Source organism: Manis javanica, chromosome 8 (genome assembly GCF_040802235.1).
Source record: "Manis javanica isolate MJ-LG chromosome 8, MJ_LKY, whole genome shotgun sequence".
Classification (NCBI taxonomy): Eukaryota; Metazoa; Chordata; class Mammalia; order Pholidota; family Manidae; genus Manis; species Manis javanica.
The window spans coordinates 76,360,245-76,383,696 of NC_133163.1; the positions used below are offsets into that span (position 1 = coordinate 76,360,245).

The 23,452-nt window shown below is 37.7% G+C and overlaps 1 protein-coding gene across 1 annotated transcript in view; it reads left to right on the top strand.

Annotated features, from left to right (window-relative positions):
- SUPT16H (SPT16 homolog, facilitates chromatin remodeling subunit) overlaps positions 1-23,452 on the top strand; it is a 45,410-nt gene that overhangs the window by 17,005 nt on the left and 4,953 nt on the right. The window contains exons 2-22 of the mRNA XM_017640744.3: positions 1,686-1,778; positions 2,755-2,925; positions 3,685-3,837; positions 4,369-4,515; positions 4,929-5,080; positions 6,102-6,274; positions 7,288-7,378; positions 8,318-8,391; positions 8,522-8,634; positions 9,609-9,674; positions 9,789-9,884; positions 9,968-10,083; positions 10,175-10,328; positions 10,836-10,963; positions 11,501-11,636; positions 11,736-11,862; positions 12,097-12,215; positions 12,744-12,869; positions 13,204-13,316; positions 13,639-13,714; positions 14,115-14,284. Coding sequence (XP_017496233.1) covers positions 1,686-1,778; positions 2,755-2,925; positions 3,685-3,837; positions 4,369-4,515; positions 4,929-5,080; positions 6,102-6,274; positions 7,288-7,378; positions 8,318-8,391; positions 8,522-8,634; positions 9,609-9,674; positions 9,789-9,884; positions 9,968-10,083; positions 10,175-10,328; positions 10,836-10,963; positions 11,501-11,636; positions 11,736-11,862; positions 12,097-12,215; positions 12,744-12,869; positions 13,204-13,316; positions 13,639-13,714; positions 14,115-14,284 — 2,594 coding nt within the window. The remainder of the gene's footprint in view (positions 1-1,685; positions 1,779-2,754; positions 2,926-3,684; positions 3,838-4,368; positions 4,516-4,928; positions 5,081-6,101; positions 6,275-7,287; positions 7,379-8,317; positions 8,392-8,521; positions 8,635-9,608; positions 9,675-9,788; positions 9,885-9,967; positions 10,084-10,174; positions 10,329-10,835; positions 10,964-11,500; positions 11,637-11,735; positions 11,863-12,096; positions 12,216-12,743; positions 12,870-13,203; positions 13,317-13,638; positions 13,715-14,114; positions 14,285-23,452) is intronic.

Sequence of the window (23,452 nt, forward strand, 5' to 3'; positions counted from 1 at the left end):
TTTGTTATGGTAGAGAAATTCAACAAAACCCCCAATTGCTATATTTGAATTCTTGCTGGCAACCCTCACCCTTAAAATGTGGAAGAGTCTTATATAGATGTAGTTTTTTTGACTTGTAGGGGAAGTCAGAGATTTAACCTTAACTGTTCAAGAGTAACTAATAGTTGAAGACCTTGCGCTTCTGAAGTTTAAAATGTAACAACAAACCTGTAAAAATCAAAACAATGTGTAAGGTTGGACATGTAGATCAATGGAAGAGAATTGAGATTCCAGACACATACCTTCACATTTATATCATTTGATTTTTTTACAAAGGTGCCAGGATAATTCAGTGGGGAAAGAATAGTTTTTTCATCAAACGGTGCACTGGATATCCACATGCATAAAAGTAAAATTAGGCCCCTTCCTCACACCACAAACAAAAATTAACTCAAGATGAATTACAGATCTAAATATAAGAGCGAAAAATATAAAGATGTAGAAAAAAGTGTAGGTAAATCTTTATGTCTCTGGGTTAGGCAAAGCCTTCTTAGATATGACATCAAAAGCACAAGAAAATCATTTGGAATTCTTCAGAATTAAAACTTACGTGCTTCAAAGGATAATGTCATTAAGAAAGTGAAAAGACCACCCACCAGATGGGAGAAAAATGTGTAAATCATATCTGATAAGAAATTTATTTCTAGAATATAAAAGAACTCTTACAACTTAACAAAAGAGCAGTAACCCACCTCCAGAATGGGCAAAGGATCTGAAGAAGCACTTATCCAAAAAACATATTCAAATAGTAATCATGTGAAAAGATGCTCAGAATCACTAACATTAGGAAAATGTAAATGAAAACTACAGTGAGATGCTACTTCACACCCAGTGGATAGTTATAATTTTAAAAAGACAGTGTTGGAAAGTATGTGGAGAAGCTGGAACCTTCATATATTGCTTTTGGGAATGTAAAATGGCATGGTCACTTAGGAAAACAGTCTGGTGGTTCCTCAGAAAGTTTAGCATAGAATTGCCCATGACCCGGCAATTCCTCAACTCAGTATATGATTATCAAGAGAAATATGTCCACCCAAAAACTTAGATGAATGTTCATAGCATTATTAATATAGAAGCCAAGAAAAGTGGAAACACCCCTAATGTCCAGCAGTTGATGAATGGATACAGTGTGTATATCTACACATGGAATGCTATTTAGCAATAAAAAGGGTGAAGTACATGCTGCCGCATAGCTGAACCTTAAAAGCATACCAAGTTAAAGAAACCGGGCACAAAGGCCACATATATTCCATTTATATGACATGTCCAGAATAGACAAATCCATGGAGACAGATTAGATTAGGGCTCGGGGGAGATGTATAATGATAGTAATGGGTTTCTTTTTAGGGAGATGAAAATGTTCTACAGCTAGATGGTGGTGGTGATTGCATGACTCTGAATACACTGACAACTGACTTGTACACTTGAAATGGATGAATTGTGTGTGAATTGTATCTCAATAAGGCTGTTTAAAAAATAGTTAACTAATGGCTGTGAGGTTGCCAAGCAAATGTTCCTTAAACTTGGAATTTCTATTAGGAAAAAATTCCATTTATATATACCTCCTGATGAAATACTGAAGTCTGTATTTCTATTTTGCTGGTATAGAAAGAAAATAATCCAGTTACCTACTCTTCACTTTTCAGAAAGGAGAAGATGAGTATGCCAGTGTTGATGCCATTGTTGTATCAGTGGGTGTTGATGAAGAAATTGTTTATGCCAAATCAACTGCCTTACAGGTGAGAAATTTACAGCAGTTTTTAGCCCTGAGAATCACTGAATCATTTATTACCCTGTTCAATATGGTGGCCACTAGCACAAAGATTTAATTCCTCCGTCCCAAGTCTCAAGTCCTCTATAACTGGCTGCCATATTAGAGCAGATACAGAGTATTTCCATCAGCACAAAGAGTTCAGGGGATAGTACATAAGGAGTAAAGAAAGGTATATCAGTTGGGATAGATTTAACTATATAACAGAAAAATCTAACAATAGGTTAAACAAAGTGTTTCTTTTTCTCTTAGTGTTCAAGGGCCCAAGTTTTTTCTAGGTCTTTGCTCTGCCTTCCCTAGAGTATAGCCCTCATGCTCTTGGCGCAAAATTGTTAGAGCTCCAGCTATTACATCTGTATTTCATGCAAAGAGAATGAAGAAAGGGAAGAAAATGGGAGACCTCCTTCCCTTTTTAAGGAGATGTGCTTGAAGTCCCATACAATACTTCTACTTACAACTTTTTCTGTCAAAATTTACTGGCCATGCTTAGCTGCCAGAAAGGATAGAAACTAGAGTCTCAGTGCTGAACAGTGTGCCCAGCTAAAAATCCTGAGTCTTTGAGAGAGAAGAAATGAATAGTAGGCAACTAGCAATCTTTGGGGGAGGTAGAAGGCACAGTTCCCTAAGGTGCTGCTCTGTCCCTTGTTTTATGTATTTCCATCCAACCAAACAGTAATATAGTTTCTATAGACGCAAAATAACCAATTGATTTGATAGTCTTCCTTATGGAATATTTCAAATAGTTAATATGTAAAACTCCTGTGTACTCATTATCTAGTAAATTGTCAACTCCTGGCTAATCTCATTCATTTGCATACACATCCAGGACCCTCTGACCCCAGATGGTTTTGAAGTTAATTCCAGTTACTTTTTGTTGTTTTCTGTATAAGTACATTAATTTTTTTTTAATCTATAAATACTTTTGTCATTGTTGTTTCCCATAGACATGGCTCTTTGGTTATGAATTAACTGATACTATCATGGTCTTCTGTGATGACAAAATCATCTTTATGGCCAGCAAGAAAAAAGTGGAGTTCTTGAAACAAATTGCAAATACAAAGGGCAATGAGAATGCTAACGGAGCCCCTGCCATCACACTGCTGATACGAGAGAAGGTAAGAACTAAGAGGGAATGTATCACAAACATCATCAACAGAAAAGCCTCCTAGGAATTGAAAAGAATACAAAAGGAAGAATTTAGCTGACTGGTTGTAATTACAAAGTTCTGTTGCATCTTCAGTGTTCATTAGGAAGAAAAGACTTCAGTAACCCTGTCGGATCTGCAGCAAAACAAATGGGCTGTGAAATTCTAATCAACAAACAACTGACCTTATCTAAAGTCCATTCTTAAAGACGCTGTCAACCTGTTTGTTTTCACCTGAGTACCTTAATTAGAACAAATAATCTTAAATATCCTTAAGGAAACTAGATAGGCTTCATTTCTGTTTTTTTTTTAAAATCTGATCCTATATGTCATAATACCCACCTGACCACCTGACAAAGACTTTTTCAGAATATTGTTCACCTGCATGTTTGAGTTTCTTAGCTGTTGCTGAAGAAAAGAAGTGTAGTCTTGTCAACTTACATGGGCACTTGAGTATATAAAAAAAAATATATATATATATATGTATATTTTAAATACATATATTCAAAGAAATTCCTTGAATTTGTTGAAGAAATTTTGGGTTAATTTTGGTGTATTATACTCTGCCCTAAAGAAGTAGGTGGGGCATGGGGAGAGCATTTATTCTTTCCACAGTTTAGAATGTTTGCATAGTAGACATACAGATGTATGAAGTCCCTTTTACTAGTAGAACACAGATTTAATTCTAAAACTAATTAACGAATCCCTTTTCTTCCTGTGACACTGATAGAATGAAAGTAATAAGAGTAGCTTTGACAAAATGATTGAAGCCATTAAAGAAAGCAAGAATGGCAAGAAGATTGGAGTGTTCAGCAAAGACAAATTCCCTGGAGAGTTCATGAAGAGCTGGAATGACTGCCTCAATAAAGAGGGCTTCGACAAAGTAAGACCACCCTCGGGGTTAGTACCTCCAATTGGAAAGGCACCCCATAGTGGGTGGTGTAGAGAACCTGTGTTTGGGAAAGCTAGGTAGTCATTCACATTTCTGGTTTCAGTCTCTTAAAACAGGAAGCCGGTTTTACTTTTCAGTCAAGGATGAGGCATTCAGGAGGTAGTTTGGCTACTTCAGAGGGAAACAGAAAAATCTTACCCGTCCCCTTCCCCCCCCTGCAATTTTTTTTGTCCTCTGCTTTCCTATGTATCTTCCTTCCTCAGCCTTTGCAAAAACCTCTAGGGAAGGGCATTTATATTTACATTTTAAATGGCACATTAGTTGAATGCCTCTTAGAATACACGGTGACTTGGGAAGAGCGATTTTAAATGTTTACTCAATCCAAGAAGAGAGTATTTAGATATTCTCCAAACTACTGATGAGTAGTGTGCTAAATAAACAGATATCATCTCAGATAATACTCAAATGAGGAGAGGTACAGTTGGTATTTGCATGTTATAAGTTCTACCACTGTGCCTGCAGGTAGATATCAGTGCGGTTGTGGCCTATACCATTGCTGTAAAGGAGGATGGGGAGCTCAACCTGATGAAGAAAGCAGCCAGCATCACCTCTGAGGTCTTCAACAAATTCTTCAAGGAAAGAGTCATGGAAATAGTTGATGCCGATGAGGTAAATGGAGAGGAGAAAGTCTTTTTACTGCCGTAATACAGCAGAAATAATTGCGGACATGCAGTGTTTCTTTGGTGTGTGCTGAGTTTCCTTTTACATTAAGCCTTTGGTACACACTTTGGTGGTATATGGGTGTGCCAGCTCTCTTTCGCAGTAAGTATAAACCTGCGCTTTGATTTCTTGGGGTTACCCAGTATTTTACTCAAGAATTCCTTCAACAGTTGTGAATTCCACATTTCATTCTCTAAATTTGCTTTGCATGTATACCAGTATATTATCTGGCATGTTAACTGTCCTAAGACATCCTAAATGTAATCAGGATATATGTTGTCTTCAGGTGAGGTCCAAAAACCCAACGCCCCTCTTTGCCACCCTCTAGTAAACTGTTGTTTTGTTTTTGGGTACACTTATAGAAAGTTCGACACAGCAAACTGGCTGAGTCTGTGGAAAAGGCCATTGAAGAGAAAAAATACCTAGCTGGGGCAGACCCTTCTACTGTGGAAATGTGTTACCCCCCTATCATTCAGAGTGGTGGCAACTATAATCTTAAATTCAGTGTGGTGAGGTAAGTATGAGAACTTCAGAATGTAACAACCAGAGCGTTTCAGACTAGCCTATTTTTCTTGGATTCATTCGGGAGTTCAGAAAAGTAGGAACAGACAATAAACTTTAGTCTGCTTTCTGCGTCATTATCTTGTCTTATTCTATGCATATTTCCATTTTAGTTCACACAGTAATTTGTGTTTTTTTTTTTTTTTGGCAAGTGTACATTCATACTGGTTAAACAGTTCCCCCTCCCTTCATTGGTAACCACCAGTCGCTTCTCAGTGTCTGAGTCTAACGCTGCTTTGTTCCTTCCATTTTGCTTTGTTTTTGTATTCCACAAATAAGCCAAATGATATGGTATTTGTCTTTCTCCACTTGACTTATTTCACTGAGCATAATATCCTTTAGATCCATCCATGTTGTTGTAAATGGCAGGATTTCTTTTTTTTTATTGCTGAACAGTAATTCTTTTTTTCATTTTTATTTTTATTAGGGGGTTTACTTGATTTCTTACTTGAACATTTTATTGTAAACATTTTTCCAGATGATGAAAAATGCCAAGAAAAAAATGTAAAATGTGTTAGATAAAACCATTAAAATGTTGTTAGATGTACCAAAATGTAATTCCCCTTACAATTTTCAAAAATATTGTAAAGAATGCTGTTTTTCCTGGTAAGTCTGAAGTAATTCATAGTGAATTCTATAGTTCTTATTGGGATGGCCGATTAGTGATGCCTCACCACCATACCCAGTAGACTGTAAAGAATAAAATTCAATATATCCTTTGCATATTTAAGATACATCAACTCAACTTTTCACTGAATTTTTATCCTTAAAAGTTTTGGTCACTTGTTTTACTCTGGAGCCTTTATAAACTGGTTTGTTCTATTTAAAAACAAAAAAAGTTTAAGTTCTTCTTCCACTTTAGCTTTGGGATATAATATAGCAAGGACAAAGTGATTACACAGATGTTGTTTGCTAGTGATACTAAGGCCTTTACTAGTTGGGGTAATACAGTGCTTTCTTCCATTTGTCTCTAGTGACAAGAATCACATGCATTTCGGGGCCATCACTTGTGCCATGGGTATTCGCTTCAAATCTTACTGCTCCAACCTTGTTCGCACTTTGATGGTTGACCCATCTCAGGAAGTTCAGGAAAATTACAACTTTTTGCTCCAGCTTCAAGAGGAGCTGCTAAAGGAATTAAGACATGGTGAGGTGCCTTAGAAAAAAAGGTTTGGAAATCATATAACAAAAATATCTTTAGGGTTTATGTGCATTTATATCCCTGAAGCTTTTGTACTAAAAATAGAATTCAGTTTTACTAACCATGAATCATCCTAGCATTTAGTTCTCCAGTCTACTTTTTCTTTAAGCTAGAGTGGTTATTGTGGTTTTATATCGATGTTTACAAAAGCCTCTCTTGATCCAGATCTTCATAAAATACCATGACCGTGTAGTTCTTTTTAGAAAAGATCTGAGAACTTTGTCTCTGCCAACAGAACGTGTAATATTAATCCTTCAATTGAGTGAATATCAGAGGAGTGTGTTTGAGAGCAGAACTAATAGCAACGCTGCTTAGCCATTAACTGCATACCTCAGCAGCCAAGTGCTTGACACCTCTTTGCCTTGAGACTCTATACTCCCAATTGGCTAAGTGGGACTTGATGTTTACCACCTTTAAAACACCTTGTCAGACCACCCGTGTTGCCCAGAGTTTCCAGACAACCATTCCTCCATGATTCTATCTCAAGTAGATCTTGAGAAATCCCTTGGAAATCAGTCATAAGTAGTTTAATCCTCTGGGGCTCCCATGTCTGGACTACTCTGGTTTGAAGTAACTTGTTGTATCCTAGATCCTGAAAAATTAAGGGCAGAATCCTAACAGTAATTCACCCAGTGAGTAGGTCCCATTTTTCAAAATGTGTAACTTTAATGTGATGCCATTTATCAACTCTTAAAACATCATTTCCTGGAGACCAACTGGTATCCCACAGTCAACTACGGCAGTGATTTTCACAGTGTAATTAAGAATGTCTTGGTGGGTTCTGTCTAAAAAATGCAAATTTCTAAGCCCTGCCACCCTTGCAACTATATTTCTTAGTTCACTTTTTGGAAAATCTTGCTTTAGGGGATTTCATAGGTGAAAAAAACTATTGATTAAAAAAAATGTGTTCTGGTTTTTTTCTGAAGGCTACTTTAATCCCCTTTCTGTCTTGTCTTTAGGTGTGAAGATATGTGACGTGTATAATGCTGTTATGGATGTGGTTAAAAAGCAGAAGCCAGAGCTTTTGAACAAAATTACTAAAAATCTGGGGTAAGATGCTATAATGTACATTGTCACTTTGAGTCAGTCTCCATAACTGGCAGTGGTTAGGCAAAATATTTTTGGATTGATTGGGTCAACATTTGTGGACTATTAAGCTTAACTATGTGCCAAACACTGTTATCGGATAATGTGAGAAAGAGTCAAGCTCTACTTTTAGGGATGGGGTGAAGATTTTCTAGATCAGAGGTATCCCAGGCTTAAATTAGAATATTAGGAGGCATCACACACTGTATTCCCTCTCTTAGAACATCTTAGCTCACATTTGCAAATTAAATACTCTGAGATGTCCAACTGTTCAAAAATTTTTTCAATCCTTACTTAATCTAGTTTCTCAAATGTATTTGACCATTGAGTATCTAGAAATGCCTAATAACATCATAGAGAACCAAAGACATCTTGGGAAACAAAAGCTCTTGGCACTCTCTTTAGATGGAAACTTGTCTGGGGTATTTACTTTCTTCCTGGACTTCTCTGATGGATAAGAGGAAATACAGTGACCTATGCCAAGTTTTGGCCCAGGTGACTTAATCTAGTTATCAACATTCCACTCAAAAAAGCCTCACTTAATCGAATTATTGGTGTCTTGGTAATGTGCCCCTTAAAGTCTCTGCCAAGTTGTCTATAGGAAAACTCCTAATTTGATTTCATGGTAGAATATTAAAATATAAATGTAGGTGAGAAAGCTAAAATAAATAAGGCTTGAGGTAATAAATGTTATATGAGGTACTCAATTAGGAAATTGATTTCAACATAGTAAGAATCCAAAGACTGTCCTTGAATCTTCTTTAACTGACTGATGAGCCAGGTTAAATCACATACCTTGTTTGCCTGCTTTATCTTGAAAATTAAAATAGAAATATATTATCCTTGACCCATGTTAGAAATCTTTTATTCTACTGCTGAAGTTTCTCTTCATTTCTTTGTTAGGTTTGGAATGGGAATTGAATTCCGTGAAGGTTCTTTAGTAATTAATAGTAAAAATCAGTACAAACTGAAGAAAGGTGAGTTTCAAATGCATGCAATAGGAAACTTCTGACTTATTTTTTAGCTTCATTTCCGCCTTTTCTATATAAAACCTGCACTTCTTCATCCTTTCATAGTTATAGACTGATTCCTGTTTTGCTCTTTTAGGGATGGTTTTCAGCATCAATTTGGGATTCTCAGACCTGACTAACAAGGAGGGGAAGAAACCAGAAGAGAAAACATATGCCCTGTTCATTGGTGACACTGTTCTTGTGGATGAGGTACGCACTGCCTCTTCAGCTTTTGAGTGTACGTGAATGGACTTGAGAGGCATATTTTGTATCCTATGGTTTTTTTCTTAGAAGTCTTTGTTATCAGCTGGCTAAGGGGAGAGGTCCATGTGACAGCCTGCTGTAATACAGCTAGGAATTGAGATTGTAGTCCAGGTACAGGAAATGATTTAAACCAAATTGTTTATCATGTTGTAGCTTCACCTTGACAATGATAATACTAGTAACTGATTCTAATAATGGAACTAATTTAAAAAAATTTTTCTTAATAACTTTATTGAGCTATAGTTTACATACCAAACAATTCACCCACTGAAAGGGTACAATTCAGTGAATTTTTTTTTTTAGTATATTTACAAATGTGCACCAATCACCACAGTCTTAATTTTAGAACATTACATCACCTCAGAAAGAAACCCTGTACCCATTAGCAGTCACTACCCATTTTCCCTCCATGGTACCCCAGACCTAGGCAATGACTGAACTCCTTTCTGTCTCTGAGGATTTGCCTGTTCTGAACCTTTGTGGTCTTTTGTGCCTGGTTTCTTTCACTTAGCAAGAACTGGGTCTTAACAGCAAATATTTCAGTGTTACTAATATTATTTAAGCCCTCTTATGCATTAATTCATTGAATCCTTAAAATAACCTGGTGAAGAACTCTTATTCTGATATACAGATAAAGATACCAAAGCACAGAGAGGTTTAAATAACTTGCCAGACATCACACAGCCAGGAAGTTATTGAGCTGGGTTTCAAGTCAAGCCTATGTTCTTAACCATTATTCCAATGTTGACTCCAAACTGTATTTCCTAATAAGAAGTCAGGAGGATAAAATTTGTACGTATTTATTGTCAGAGATTTTAGTATCCAGGAGGTTCATAGCATTGCCCAGCTGTACATGAGGTTAGAAACTGTAAGTGTTTCAGCAGCTCCTAGAGATATCTGATTTCTCCCTTTTATTCCAGGATGGCCCAGCTACTGTTCTCACGTCTGTGAAGAAGAAAGTGAAGAATGTGGGGATTTTCCTAAAGGTACGAAAACGATAAATGAGTGGTGTAGAAGTTTGGTACAGTGAGGAAGATAAACAGTATTGGCTAAAAAAAAAATCAAAACGTGAATTTCTGATTATGATCTTTTCTCTGTAGAATGAGGATGAGGAAGAGGAGGAGGAGGAGAAAGATGAGGCCGAGGACCTGTTGGGAAGAGGTTCTCGGGCAGCATTGCTTACAGAAAGGACGCGAGTGAGTTTACTGTTTTAATCTCATTGCTTTTGGACACGTTGTGAGGTTCCCCTGTCCTGCTGACCTGGGTTTCTCTGCTGTAGAATGAGATGACTGCAGAAGAGAAGCGGAGAGCACATCAAAAAGAACTGGCAGCTCAGCTCAACGAGGAGGCAAAGAGGCGATTAACTGAACAGAAAGGAGAGCAGCAGATTCAGAAGTAAGAGTTTGCAGAGAGCAGTCAGATTGCCCTGGGGTTATGTGGGACTTGCAGAAATTTCTGAAAAAAAAGTTTTTTGTCCCCACTCCAGAGCTCGCAAATCTAACGTGTCCTATAAAAACCCATCTTTGATGCCTAAGGAACCACACATTCGGGAAATGAAGATCTATATCGATAAGAAATATGAGACTGTAATCATGCCTGTGTTTGGTATTGCAACACCTTTTCACATTGCCACAATCAAGGTACTAACATTGAAATGATTCTCTACATACCATTTTTTAAAATAATAATCGTGCTTACTATAGATAGTTTTTCTGGCTGCATCATTTCTCCCACTCTCTGCTCCTATGAGACTCTACCATCACCCTATATTGACTTCCCCCCTCTCCTTATCTCTCGGTATCTTCTCCCTTTCCTGTTTTCACTTAGTAGAAAATTTAAATGATCAAATCTAGAAACATAATTTGCCTGTCTTTCCTTGAATGTCAAGCATTTTCTAACGTGTAGTTGTTCACTTGGCATAAGGTACTTTGAGAACTCAGCAATTCTTTTGAAAACATACATTGGGTCACATGAAAAGTTAAGCTAAATGCATAGTTTTTTAGGTTCAGATTAAGGTTTATAGGCTAGGTTTAGCAGACAACTTTTAACTCCTAATGTAATTTAGCATCTCTTTAATTACTGATTGTTATCTATGAAAGAAAGCTATTTTTGTTTGTTTTGTTAATGCTTTTCCTTTCTTTGAGCAGAATATAAGTATGTCAGTGGAAGGAGATTATACTTACTTGCGAATCAACTTCTATTGCCCAGGCAGTGCCCTGGGCAGGAATGAGGGCAACATCTTTCCAAACCCAGAAGCCACTTTCGTCAAGGAAATGTGAGTCTCCAGGAAAACCATCCCCAAATATTTGTTAGCTGGAGTGGTACTCTCTGAAACATTTCATTTTTTTGTACTGTGTCCTGCCCCATGTAGTGAATGGCAAAGCTCCACTCGGTGACACTTGCTGAGGGTCACCTTGCCAGGTTTGTGCTGTTACAAGGATGGAACCTAACTCAGAGTCCTTGTGAAAACATTTCATACTCACTACATGTATTTTGAGATAGACTCTCAAATAAGGAAATGTGTGCCTTCCTGGAATCTATTCCTTTGTGATGTGGAATAGGATAATTTGGAGAGGTTATGCCATATGTAAAAAATAAGTGTGATTCTCCTACCCAGTAGCTTAGCCATTTATAACATTCTCTGTTTAAGAAAGAAGAAAGGAAGATTTGTTCAGCTTTCCAGATACTGTGTCACCATTAAGTGGCACCTTTTTCACCTAAAAGATAGTGAAATAATTATAAAATATGGTGATGAGTGCAGGTTACCTGGCCTGATAAAGAAATTTGTGTAAGAGCTTCCCCTTTTCTCCAGCACGTACCGAGCTTCAAATATGAAGGCACCTGGAGAACAGACAGTACCAGCCTTGAACCTTCAGAATGCTTTCCGAATTATTAAAGAAGTACAGAAGCGGTATAAGACTCGGGAAGCAGAAGAGAAAGAGAAGGAGGTGAGCCTGAATACTAACAAAGATGTGCAAGAGGATCCATGTGGATTTGGAGGACATGTTAAGACACTTGAGGATTCACATTGCATTTCATCTGTTTAGGGCATTGTGAAGCAAGACTCACTCGTGATCAACCTGAACCGGAGTAATCCCAAACTGAAAGATCTATACATTCGCCCAAATATTGCCCAAAAGAGGATGCAGGGTTCACTGGAGGCCCATGTCAATGGTACGGACAATCTCTCCTGTGCCTGGCCTTTGTCTTCAGGGCACAATTGTAGGGATGACAGGTCAGATAATATAATATGGCGGGGAAATGCTGGGAGGAGTGTACTTACATTGCTTTATGGCCAGAAGGAAAAAGTATATACAATTGGTGTTCCCTCTGACCCTGTTCAGATCAGCCTTTTGGCCTAAACTAATGCTGCTGCTTAATACTTAGCTGCTTAGTTGTTTTCCCCAGGTTTCCGCTTCACATCTGTCCGAGGAGACAAAGTGGATATCCTGTATAATAACATCAAGCATGCCTTGTTCCAGCCGTGTGATGGAGAAATGATTATTGTCTTGCACTTTCACCTCAAGGTATACCTTTCCGTTTATTGGCTGTAGTATCTTGGCAAGATCTGCCCTCTTCTTTTCTATAAAATAGTGGTGAGAAATACCACCTATCGCCCAAGATCATAAAAGGATTGAATGAAGTAACGGTTATGCAGTCCACAGTGCCTAGATGTACAGAAGGTGCTAAATGGCCATGTTTCTTCCTTTGGTGTGATATGTAGTGACCACCAAAACGTAGAAGGTCATCTTCAAATTCCTATTTCTGAAATAGACAATTTTTGCTTTAGACACAGTTCATTACCAACATAATCTCCAAACCCATTCTAATAAATAGGAGTACTTTTTAAAATTTATGCTCTTCCACATTCCCAAATGTCATTATTTATGGTGATACCAGGGATGGTTTAACTGTTTTTACATAAATGCTGTGGTTTCCAGCATAGATAATTCTGTATTTTCACATTGTGTTTGTTATCTTGCCTCTTTGTCTGTTGTGTAGGTAGCCTTAAGTCTTCTGACTCCTTTCTTGTTCATTCTGCTTTGTGCCCTCAGAATGCCATCATGTTCGGAAAGAAGCGGCACACAGATGTGCAGTTCTACACAGAAGTGGGAGAAATCACCACAGACTTGGGGAAACATCAGCATATGCATGACAGAGATGACCTCTATGCTGAGCAGGTCTGTGCAGTTCAGTGTTTTATTTGCAGAGTAGTGAGAGGATACAGTCCAGATCTGAGCCCAGGAATTACTAAATTTTATAAACAACCCCTGACTTTGTGTGCAGAACTCAGGTGTATCTGCTGGGATGGTGTAGTGCAGTGGTTCATGGATTAGACTCAAGTTGCAGGCTCAGCTCTACAGTTAATGGTATGGTGGCCTATAATAAAGTATCCATGTTAGCATCATAGTTATGAGAATTAAGGGCTACAAAAGCACTTCGAACTTTCTGAAAAGGTATACTGTTAACAAGTGAAGTGAAGCCATAGTTAATTAGTATCTTTTTCTTCTACAGATGGAGCGAGAAATGAGGCACAAACTGAAAACAGCCTTTAAAAATTTCATTGAGAAAGTAGAGGCTCTAACTAAAGAGGAACTGGAATTTGAAGTGCCTTTTAGGGACTTGGGGTAACATCTCTCTTCTTTTTGGCCTGAAGTTTCACTGGTCTACCTGTTAGGAAAAGTGGTGGTTGTTCTTTCATAATAATTTAATAGAACATATCCTGTCCTTTCTCCTGTGATTGAGATAACCTTGGAGACATCCATTCCCTTTTGGAAATTTGTAAGGGCAGGGGTGAGTGGCTGAGACAGAGGCTTCCTCTGGAAGTGAGTCCCCAGCGAGTCTGCTGGAGTTGTTTGGAATGGGAAAAGGAAAGGAGGTATAGTGGTGGCGACAGTTGCTCTGGTGAGGAGCCCAGTCTCATGTGAGTTTCTTTTCTTATTCTCTAAGATTTAATGGAGCTCCGTACAGGAGTACCTGCCTCCTTCAGCCCACTAGTAGTGCACTGGTAAATGCTACAGAGTGGGTGAGTATTTCTTAACACTTTTTAGTAAGAAAACTGTTAGACAAAAGAAAGGAGGGTAGGTGTTTTGAAAATTAGATTCTTATTATATCTGAGGATTTTCACTTTTGATATTTATTTATCTTAGACATAAAACTTACTGAACAAATGATTCTTTAGAAGTATCTTTTCAGTTTCTTCACATAGTTTCCCTAAATTTATTCTCCTTGAGGAAAGATTTTGATCTTGCAGATCCCTTTACCAGGGCTTCTTAGTATGGTTCATTGTTTTCAGTCTTTACAAACATAAAACAAAACACCAGTTTCCTTATCCTTTATGTAATGATTTGTAGATCCTGAGAGTATTTGAAAACACTGGTGCTTTGGGCAGTTCATGTGCTAATGACCCAGTTCCTCCCTGACAGCCACCTTTTGTGGTGACATTGGATGAAGTGGAGCTGATTCACTTTGAGCGGGTGCAGTTTCACCTGAAGAACTTTGATATGGTGATTGTCTACAAGGACTACAGCAAGAAAGTGACCATGATCAATGCCATTCCTGTAGCCTCTCTCGACCCTATCAAGGAGTGGTTGAAGTAAGTACGTCTGTGAGCAGTCTCCCATTTACCCTGTGAACCCTGTATTATAGAATATAAGTGTGTTATGTTGAAAATAAAATCTACTGGTGTGCTTATTGAGACTGCCTTTGGGTTGAGTTAGAGACCAGGACTTGATAGTTTGGAGTCTATGAGACACAGAGCTGTTCACTTTTTCCTATACCCACCAGTGGTTTATGAAGACTTACACAAGGAAAATCAAAGTCTTAAGATCTTATTTGACTCTACTTGGTAACATGTATAAGAACATCTACACACATGTATAATAATATATTGACAAAAAGTAGGGCATATTTCTTACTAGTTCTCAGTTTTTACTGAAAGATGAGATAGTGTTTGGGTTTTTTTAGCCTTTGACATCACGTATTCATACTTAAGCTAAAAGAATTTCTCGTGAAAGTACCAGAACCCCAATAAACGGATATATCACCCCCTAGGTAAAGGCTCAGGCTTGGGTAGTCATGAGTATAGTTTACTCTGCCTTCCATCACCATCCCGCCAATTTTCTGTGAAAGGGGCACCATATATGTCAATATCCTAAGAAACATTGAGAGAACTGAAACTGTGAGAAAGATAAATTTATGTTTCCATGAGGATTTTCCCAGGAAACGTGCAGGTAGGTGATATAGTATCACAAATACTATGTATAAGTATTTATGGCGTTTTAAAATCTGCTTTATTGAGGTACAGTTTACATGTAATAAAATTCCCCAGTGTATGTGGATGATTTGACAAGTTCTAACATGTATACAATCTCATGCCTACTATCATAATCAGGATATAGAACGTTTCCTTCACTCTTGAAGTTCTTCATACATCTTTGTAGTCCTCTCTAACCTATCACTGGTTTGTCATTTGGCTTCTGGAATTTAATATAAATGGAATCATACAGTATGTAGTATTTTGTATCCTGCATCCTTCACTTAGCAAAATACTTAGGAAATTTGTCCAAGTTGTTGTGTATACCAGTCCTTCTTATTACTGAGGAGTATTCCATTATGTAGATATTCCGTACTTCATTTTTCAGTTAACAGACTTGGGTTTTTGTTTTTTTATCATATGGAGGTTCTTAGGAATAGCAGCTATAAACATTACATACAGTCTTTAGTCTTTGTATGAACATATGTTTTCATTTCTCTTGGGTAAATGACCTAACAGTGGGATTGTTGGGTCATATGGTTTGTGGTTAAGTGGGTTTTAACTTTATAAGAAACTACCAAATCATTTTCTAGAGTGGCTGGAAAACCTGCAGTATGTGAGAGTTGTAGTTGCTCCACATCCTCACCAACATTTTGTGTTTAACTATTCTTAGTATTAGCCATTATAGTGGTAATGCAGTGTTCTCTCCTTGTGATTTCAGTTTGCATTCCCATGGTGATTAATGATGTTGAGCATCTTTTCATATTGCTTATATGTCATTTTGTACTTCGATGAAGTATTTTCATATTTTTTGCTTATGTTAAAAATCAGTTTTTTTAAGCATCATGATATACAATCTTATGAAAGTTTCACATGCACATTGTGGTTTCAGCATTCACCCATATTATAAAGTCCTCAACCCCCCTCCATTGCCGTCACTGTCTATCAGTGTAGTAAGATGCTAGAGTCTCCATGCTGACTATCTTCCCCATGACCTACCTATATTGTGAGTGCTAATGTAGTACCGCTTACAGATTGCTTATCTTATTACTGAGTTGTAAGAATTTGGCCCATAAACTATGTCTTTCATACACTGTCTTCCAGTAGTTTCTATGACCTCACATTTTCATTAGTGTTTTTCAAAGACCAGAAGTTTTGACATTTTCATGAAATCTTTTTGATCAACTTTTTATTTTATAATTTGTGCTTATGTCTTACCTAATAAATTTTGCCTAACCCAAAGTCATAAAATCTTTGTTTTCTTCTAGAGTTTTATAGGTTTAGATCTTATACTTAGGTCTGTGATCCATTTTGAGTTAATTTTTTTCTGTGGTGTAAGGGCCAAGGTTCATACTCTGCGTACATATAAGCCAGTTTTCTAGTATCATTTGTTGAAAAGATTATTCCTTACCTATTGAATAACCTTTGCATCATTGCCAAAAATAAAAGACATAAATGTAGGGTCTATTTCTGGATTCTATTCTGTTCCATCAGTATGTGTGTGTCCTTAGACTGATACCATACTGTCATGATTATTGTAGCTTTATAGTAAGTCTTGGAATCAGGTAGTGTCAATCTTCCAATTTTGTTGTTCTTCACATTTGACTATTCTGTATAAATTTTAGAGTCAGCTTGTGTCTTTTAAAAAACTAGTCTGTTTCATCTACATTATCAGCTTTAGCATTTGTACAATCTATAGTGATGTCCCCTTTCATTCCTAATACTGAAGTTTTGTTTTCTCTTTTTCTTGGTCTGAGTAGAGGTGTGTGTTTTTTCATCATTATGAGATGTCCTTCTTTATTCCTAGTAATACTCCTTGTTTTGAAGTCTGCCTGCTGTGATACTACTGTGGATGTCTAGCTTAATTTTGGTTAGTGTTTGCATGGTGTGTCCTTTTCCTGTTCACTTAATTTTAACTTAGATTACTTTATGCTTAAAGTGGTTTACTTGGAGACACCATGTATTTGGGTCTCACTTTTCAAAATCCCTTCTGAGAATATCTGCCTTTTCATTGGCATGGTGAAAACAGACCATTTAATGTAATTTCAGTATGGTGGGGTTTAAATCTACCATCTTGGCTATTTGTTTCCCCATCTGTTCTTTGTTGCTTTTCTCCTGTTGTAATGCCTTCTTTTGGATTAATTTTATGATTTTATATTACCTTCTTAGTTGGCTGATTAGCTGCCCCTCTTTTACTTTCATAATGATTGCTTGGTTTATGTAAATACATCTGTAACTTACCAGTTTGCATCAGATGATACACCACTTAACTGTTATTGAAAAGTTCATGCTTTCATTTCCCTTCTTCTGTACTTTCTGCTATTGTCATGTGCTTCCATAGTTTACTGTCATTACTTTAGCTTTGAAACGGTGATCTTTTAATTTACAAAATGATGGAGGAAAAAGTATTTTTCCTTTTCCCTGCCCACTTCCCTCCCCTTGGTAACCACTACTCGTTATGTCTGTGTGTCTAATGCTGTTTTGTTCCTTCTGTTTTGCTTTGTTTTTATATTCCACAAATAAGTGAAATCATATGGTATTTGTCTTTTTTCACCTGGCTTATTTCAGTGAGCATAATACCCTCTAGGTCCATCCCTGTTGTTGCAAATGGCAAGATTTCTTTCCTTTTTATGGCTGAATAATATTCCATTGTGCATATGTACCATATCTATCCATTCGTCTATTGATGGACGCTTAGTTTGGTTCCATATCTTGGCTATTGCAAACAGTGCAGCAGTAAACATAGGGGTGCATATGTCTTTTCAAATCAGGGATTTTGTTTTCTTCAGGTCAATTCCTAGGAGTAGAATCACTGTGTCAAATGGTATTTCTTGTTTTTAATAGGTGAGGAACCTTGATACTGCTTTCCACAGCAGTTGCACCATTTTGGCAGTCCTACCAACAGTGTAGGAGGGTTCCCATTTCTCCGCACCCTCGCCAACATTTGTTGTTGTTTGTCTTTTGGATGATGGCCATCCTAACTGGTGTGAGGTGATAGACAACTCATTGTAGTTTTAATTTGCATTTCCCTGATGATTAGAGAGGTGGAGCATCTTTTCATGCCTGTTGGTCATTTGGATTTGTTTGAAGATGTGTCTGTTCAGGTCCTCCACCCATTTTTTGATCAGATTATGTGTTTTTTAGGTGTTGAAGTGTTTGAGTTCTTTACATATTTTGGGTGTTAACCGCTTAACATATGAGTTGTTTACAAATGTATTCTCCCATATTGTAGGGTGCTTTTTTGTTCTGCTGATGGTGTCCTTTGCTGTACAGAAGCTTTTTAGTTTGAGGTAGTCCCACTTGTTCATTTTTTATTTTGTTTCCCTTGCCCAAGGAGATGTGTCCAGGAAAAAGTTGCTCATGTTTATATTCATGAGATTTTGCCTTATGTTGTCTCCTAAGAGTTTAGTAGTTTCATGACTTACATTCAGGTCTTTGATCCATTTCGAGTTTACTTTTGTGTACTCAAAGTTAGATAATAATCCAGTTTAATTCTCTTGCATGTAGCTGTCCAGTTTTGCCAATACCAGCTATTGAAGAGGCTGTCATTTCCCCATTGTATGTCCATGGCTCCTTTATTACACATTAATTGGCCATATATGCAAGGGATTATATCAGGGCTCTGTTAGATCAATGGAATATTCTGTTCCATTGATCTATGGGTCTGTTCTTGTGCCAGTATCAAATTGTCTTGATTACTGTGGCTTTGTAGTAGAGCTTGAAGTTGGGGCTCATACCCCCCGCTTTGTTCTACTTTCTCAGGATTGCTGTGCCTATTTGGAGTCTTTTGTGGTTCCATATGAATTTTAGAACTCTTTGTTCTAGTGCATTGAAGAATGCTGTTGGTATTTTGATAGCAATTGTATTGAATCTGTAAATTGCTTTGGGCAGATGGCCAGTTTCACAATATTAATTCTTCCTGTTCATGAGCACAGAGTGTATTTTCATTTATTGGTGTCTTCTTTAATTTCTCCCAAGTGTCTTGTACTTTTCAGAGTATAGGTCTTTCATCTCCTTGGTGAGGCTTATTCCTAGGTATTTTATTTTTTGATGCATTTTAAATGGAGTTGTTTTCCTGATTTCTCTTTCTGCTAGTTCATTTTTAGTGTATAGGAATGCAACAGAATTCTGTGTGTTAATTTTATATCCTGCAGTATTGCTGAATTCAGTTATAATTTCTAGTAGTTTTTTGGTAGACTCTTTAGGGTTTTCTATGTATAATAATACCATGTCATCTGCAGATAGTGACAGGATGCCTTTTATCTCTTTGTGTTGTCTGATTGTTGTGGCTAGGACCTCCAGTACTATGTTGAACAAGAGTGGTAAGAGTGGGCATCCTTGTCTTGTTCCAGATCTTAGAGGAAAAGCTTTTAGCTTTTTGCTATTAAGTACAATGTTGGCTATGGGTTTGTCATATATGGTCTTTATTTTGTTGAGGTATGTATCCCCTGTACCCATTCTGTTAATGAGCTTTGTCATGAATGGATATTGAATCAGCATCTAATTAGATAATTGTGATTTTTGTCCTTTTTGTTAATGTGATGTGTGATACTGATTTTCTAATATTGTACCATCCTTATTGCCTCCCTGGATAAATCCCACTTGGTCATAATGGATAATCTTTTTGATGTAACTTTGAGTTTGGTTTGTTAATATTTTGTTGAGTATTTTTGCCTTGTTCATCAAGCATATTAGTCTATAATTTTCTTTTTTTGTGGTGTCTTTGTCTGGTTTTGGTAATAGTGTGATGCTGGCCTCATAGAATGAGTTGAGAGTATTCCCTCTTCTACTTTAGGGAGGATGGGTATTAGCTCTTATTTAAATGTTTGATAAAAATCAGTGATAAAGTCATCTGGACTAGGAGTTTTGTTTTTAGGTAGTTTTTAATTACCAATTCGATTTCATTACTGTGATCTGTTCAGATTTTCTGTTTCTTCCTGGGTCAGTCTTGGAACTTCTATATTTCTAGGAAGTTTTCCATTTCTTCTAGGTTGTCCAATTTATTGGCATATAATTTTTCATAATCTCTAATAATTGTTTGTATTCCTGTGGTATCCATTGTGATTAGTCCCTCTTTATTTCTGGTTTTGTTTATGTGTGTACACTCTTTTTATCTTGATAAGTCTGGCTTAGGGGTTTATCTGTTTTGTTTATTTTCTCAAAGAACCAGCTCATGGTTTCATTTATTTATTTTTTCTGTTGTTTTAATCTTCTCTGTTTTATTTCTGCTCTGATGTTTATTATGTCCCTCCTTGTACTGACTTGGGTTTTCATTTGTTCCTCTTTTTCTAGCTTCTTTAATTGTGAGTTTATAGACTGCTTGTTTGGGATTGTTCTTGTTTTGAGGTAAGCCTGTATTGCTATGTACTTTCTGTTAGAACTGCCTTTGCGGCATCCCACAGGTTTGGGGCTGTGGAGTTTTTGTTTTCATTTGTTTCTATGTATTGCTTGATTTCTGTTTTAATTTGGCCATTGAGCAATTGATTATTTAGAAGCATGTTGTTTAGCCTTCCTATGTTTGTGGGCTTTTTTTGTTTTCTTTGTGTAATTTATTTCTAGTTTCATACCATTGGGGTCTGAGAAGTTGCTTGATAGAATTTCAGTCATTTTGAATTTATTGAGACACTTTTTGTGGCCTAGTATGTGATCTATTCTGGAAAACATTCCATATGCACTTGAGAAGAATGTGTATCCCGCTGCTTTTGGGTGGAATGTTATGTAGATATCTGTTAAGTCTCTTTGATCTAATGTATTGCTCAGTGCCTCTTGTCTGCTTACTTATTTTCTGTCTGGTTGATCTATTGATATGAGTGGTGTGTTAAAGTCTCCTGAAATGAATGTCCTGCAGTCTATTTTCTCCTTTAATTCTGATAATATTTATTTTACATATTGAGGTGCTCCTGTATTGGGTGAATAGTTACTTATAATGGGTATATCCTCTTGTTGGACTGACCCATTTATTATTATGTAATGTCCTTCTTTGCCTCTTTTTACTTTATTTCTTTGAAATCAATTTTGTCTGATATAAGTACTGCTACTCCTGCTTTTTTCTCCCTGTTGTTTGCATGAACTATCTTTTTCCACCCCTTCAACTTTTAGTCTGTATATGTCTTTGGGTCTGAATGTGTCTCTTGTAGGCAGCATATAAATGGGTCCTGTTTTTTTTTTCCATTCTGCTACTCTTATGTCTTTTGATTTGTGCATTCAGTCCATTTACATTTAAGGTGATTATTGATATGTGCTTGTTGCCATTTTATTAATTGTTTTATGGTTGTTTTTATAGCTCCTCTCCCTTTTTTACTTTGATACTCTTCTGTTATTATTTGATGGATTTCTTTAGTGTTGTGATTAGATTTTCTACCTCCCTGCCTCCTCCCTCCCTTCCTTCCATTTTTTTTGGTTCTATTGTAGACTTTAGATCTGTGGTTACCAAAGGTTCAAGGATAGCTTCCTTACTGTCTAACAGTCTATCTTAAATTGCTGATTACTCTGTTTCAAACACAATCTACAGGTACTTTTTTCCCCCTTTCTACTTCCTCCTCCTCCACACTTTATGTATTAGGTGTCATATTCTGACTTTGTGTGTATCCCTTGACTGATTTGGGAGTAGTTGATTTTATTTTGTATTTGCTTGGTAATTAATTGGTTTACTACCTTTACTGTGGGTTTATTTTCAGTGGTGACAGCTATTTAGCCTTCAGAACATTCCCATATACAGCAGTTCCTTTAACATATGCTGTAGGGCAGGCTTAGTGGTGGTGAATTCCTTCAATTTTTGTTCATCTGAAAATTGTTTAATCCCTGCTTCAGATTTAAATGTTAATCTTCCTGGGTTGAGGATTCTTTTTTGGAGGTCCTTCTGTTTCATTACATAAAATATATCATGCCACTCCCTTCTGGCCTTAAAGTTTCTGCTGAGAAGTCTTCTGATAGCCTGATGGGGTTTTCTTTATAAGTAATGTTTTTCCCTTACTGGCTGCTTTCAGTATTCTCTCTTTTTCTTGGATCTTTGCATTTTAAGTATTATATGTCTTGGTCTTGTCTTCTTGAAGTTCCTTTAGTTAGGGGCTCTTTGTGCTTTTATGAACTGAGTGTCTTATTTTCCCAGATAGGGAAAGCTTTTAACAATTGTTTTCTTAGAGATTCTCTGTCCCTTTGTCTCTGTCTTACTGATTCCTAGAGCTCCTTTTTTTTTCTGTTTTTCAGCTTCATTGTTTCCTTTAACCTAATTTCCATATCATTTACAACTTCTTCAGCCTATGATAATCTGCTATTAAATGCCTCCATTGTATGTTCCATTTCAGATACTGTATTCTTCAGCACTGAGTGACTTTTTTACTGGTCTTTTTGTTGAAGTCCTCTCTGAGATCTTGAATATTTTTCTGTAGATCTGTGAGCATGTTTATGATTTTTACTTTGAAGTCTTTATCAAGAAGATTGGTGATTTCTGTTTCATTCAGCCCTCTTTCTGGTGTTTCATCTTACAGTTTTGTTTGGAACATAGTCCTCTGTAGCCTCATTTTGTCAGGTTTTCTGCTTCTTACTATGGAGTAATACTTTTATGAAGGAGGCGCCCTCTAGTGTTCAGAAGCTCAAGACTTTACCGTGCCTTTGTGATCAGTGCATAAGTCTCTACTGGAATTACTGTGGGTGGGGCCACCCTCTGCCTGGCCTACAGCAGTGGTCCTGTAGAGGCCTACAGGCATCTAGGTCCTGGTGCCCATGGAATTGGGAGGCATGGGGAGAAGCTGCTCCCCAGGGGTAGCCTGTGCAGGCACCTCCCCAGCTGGACTGAAAATGGAGGTGAGAATGCTGGGTCTACCTCCCTACCCTGTGGCAAAGTCTGACACCACTGCAGGACCAAGTGGGCTGTCCACTGGTTGCATGCTCAGGGAGAAGCCACAGGGCTGTGGGCTGTACTGCTGGAGTTGCTCTGGGTGGGGCTGCTCTCCACCTGGCCTGTAGCAGTGGTGGGGACCACAGGCTGGTAGGACCTGAGTCTTCCGTGAAGAAGGAGCTCTCAGGGCTGGTTTCCACAGGCACCTCCCTGGCTGGGATGAAAAGGAGCTGGGAAAGCTAGTAGAGCCTCCTCTTGCCCATTGGCAGCAAAGTCTGACACTACTGCCCAGCCAAGTGGGTTGCCTGCCAGCTGGGCACACTAGGCTGCACTGCCAACCCTAAGGTCTGAAGTGTCTGGGGCTCCCAAGAGTTCCTGACCTGTTGGTCTGAAGGCAGGCTGGGAAGGTATCATCCACCTAACCTATCTCCTGAGAAAAGAACACCGTCTAATGCTTGCCTGTCTGGCATGCCTCTCACTGCTGGTGAATCTTTCAAACTGCCCACTTTGCTTTTTTGTCTTGGGCCAGTAGAGCATGCCTGTTCTCCACAAGCATCCTGAATCTAGTCCAGCCCCACTAATCACAAGAGCATCATGTAATGTAGGCTCGTGCTCCTGGTGCAGATCTCCAGGGTCAGGTGTGCAATTCTGGATTCCTACCCAGTCCTTTT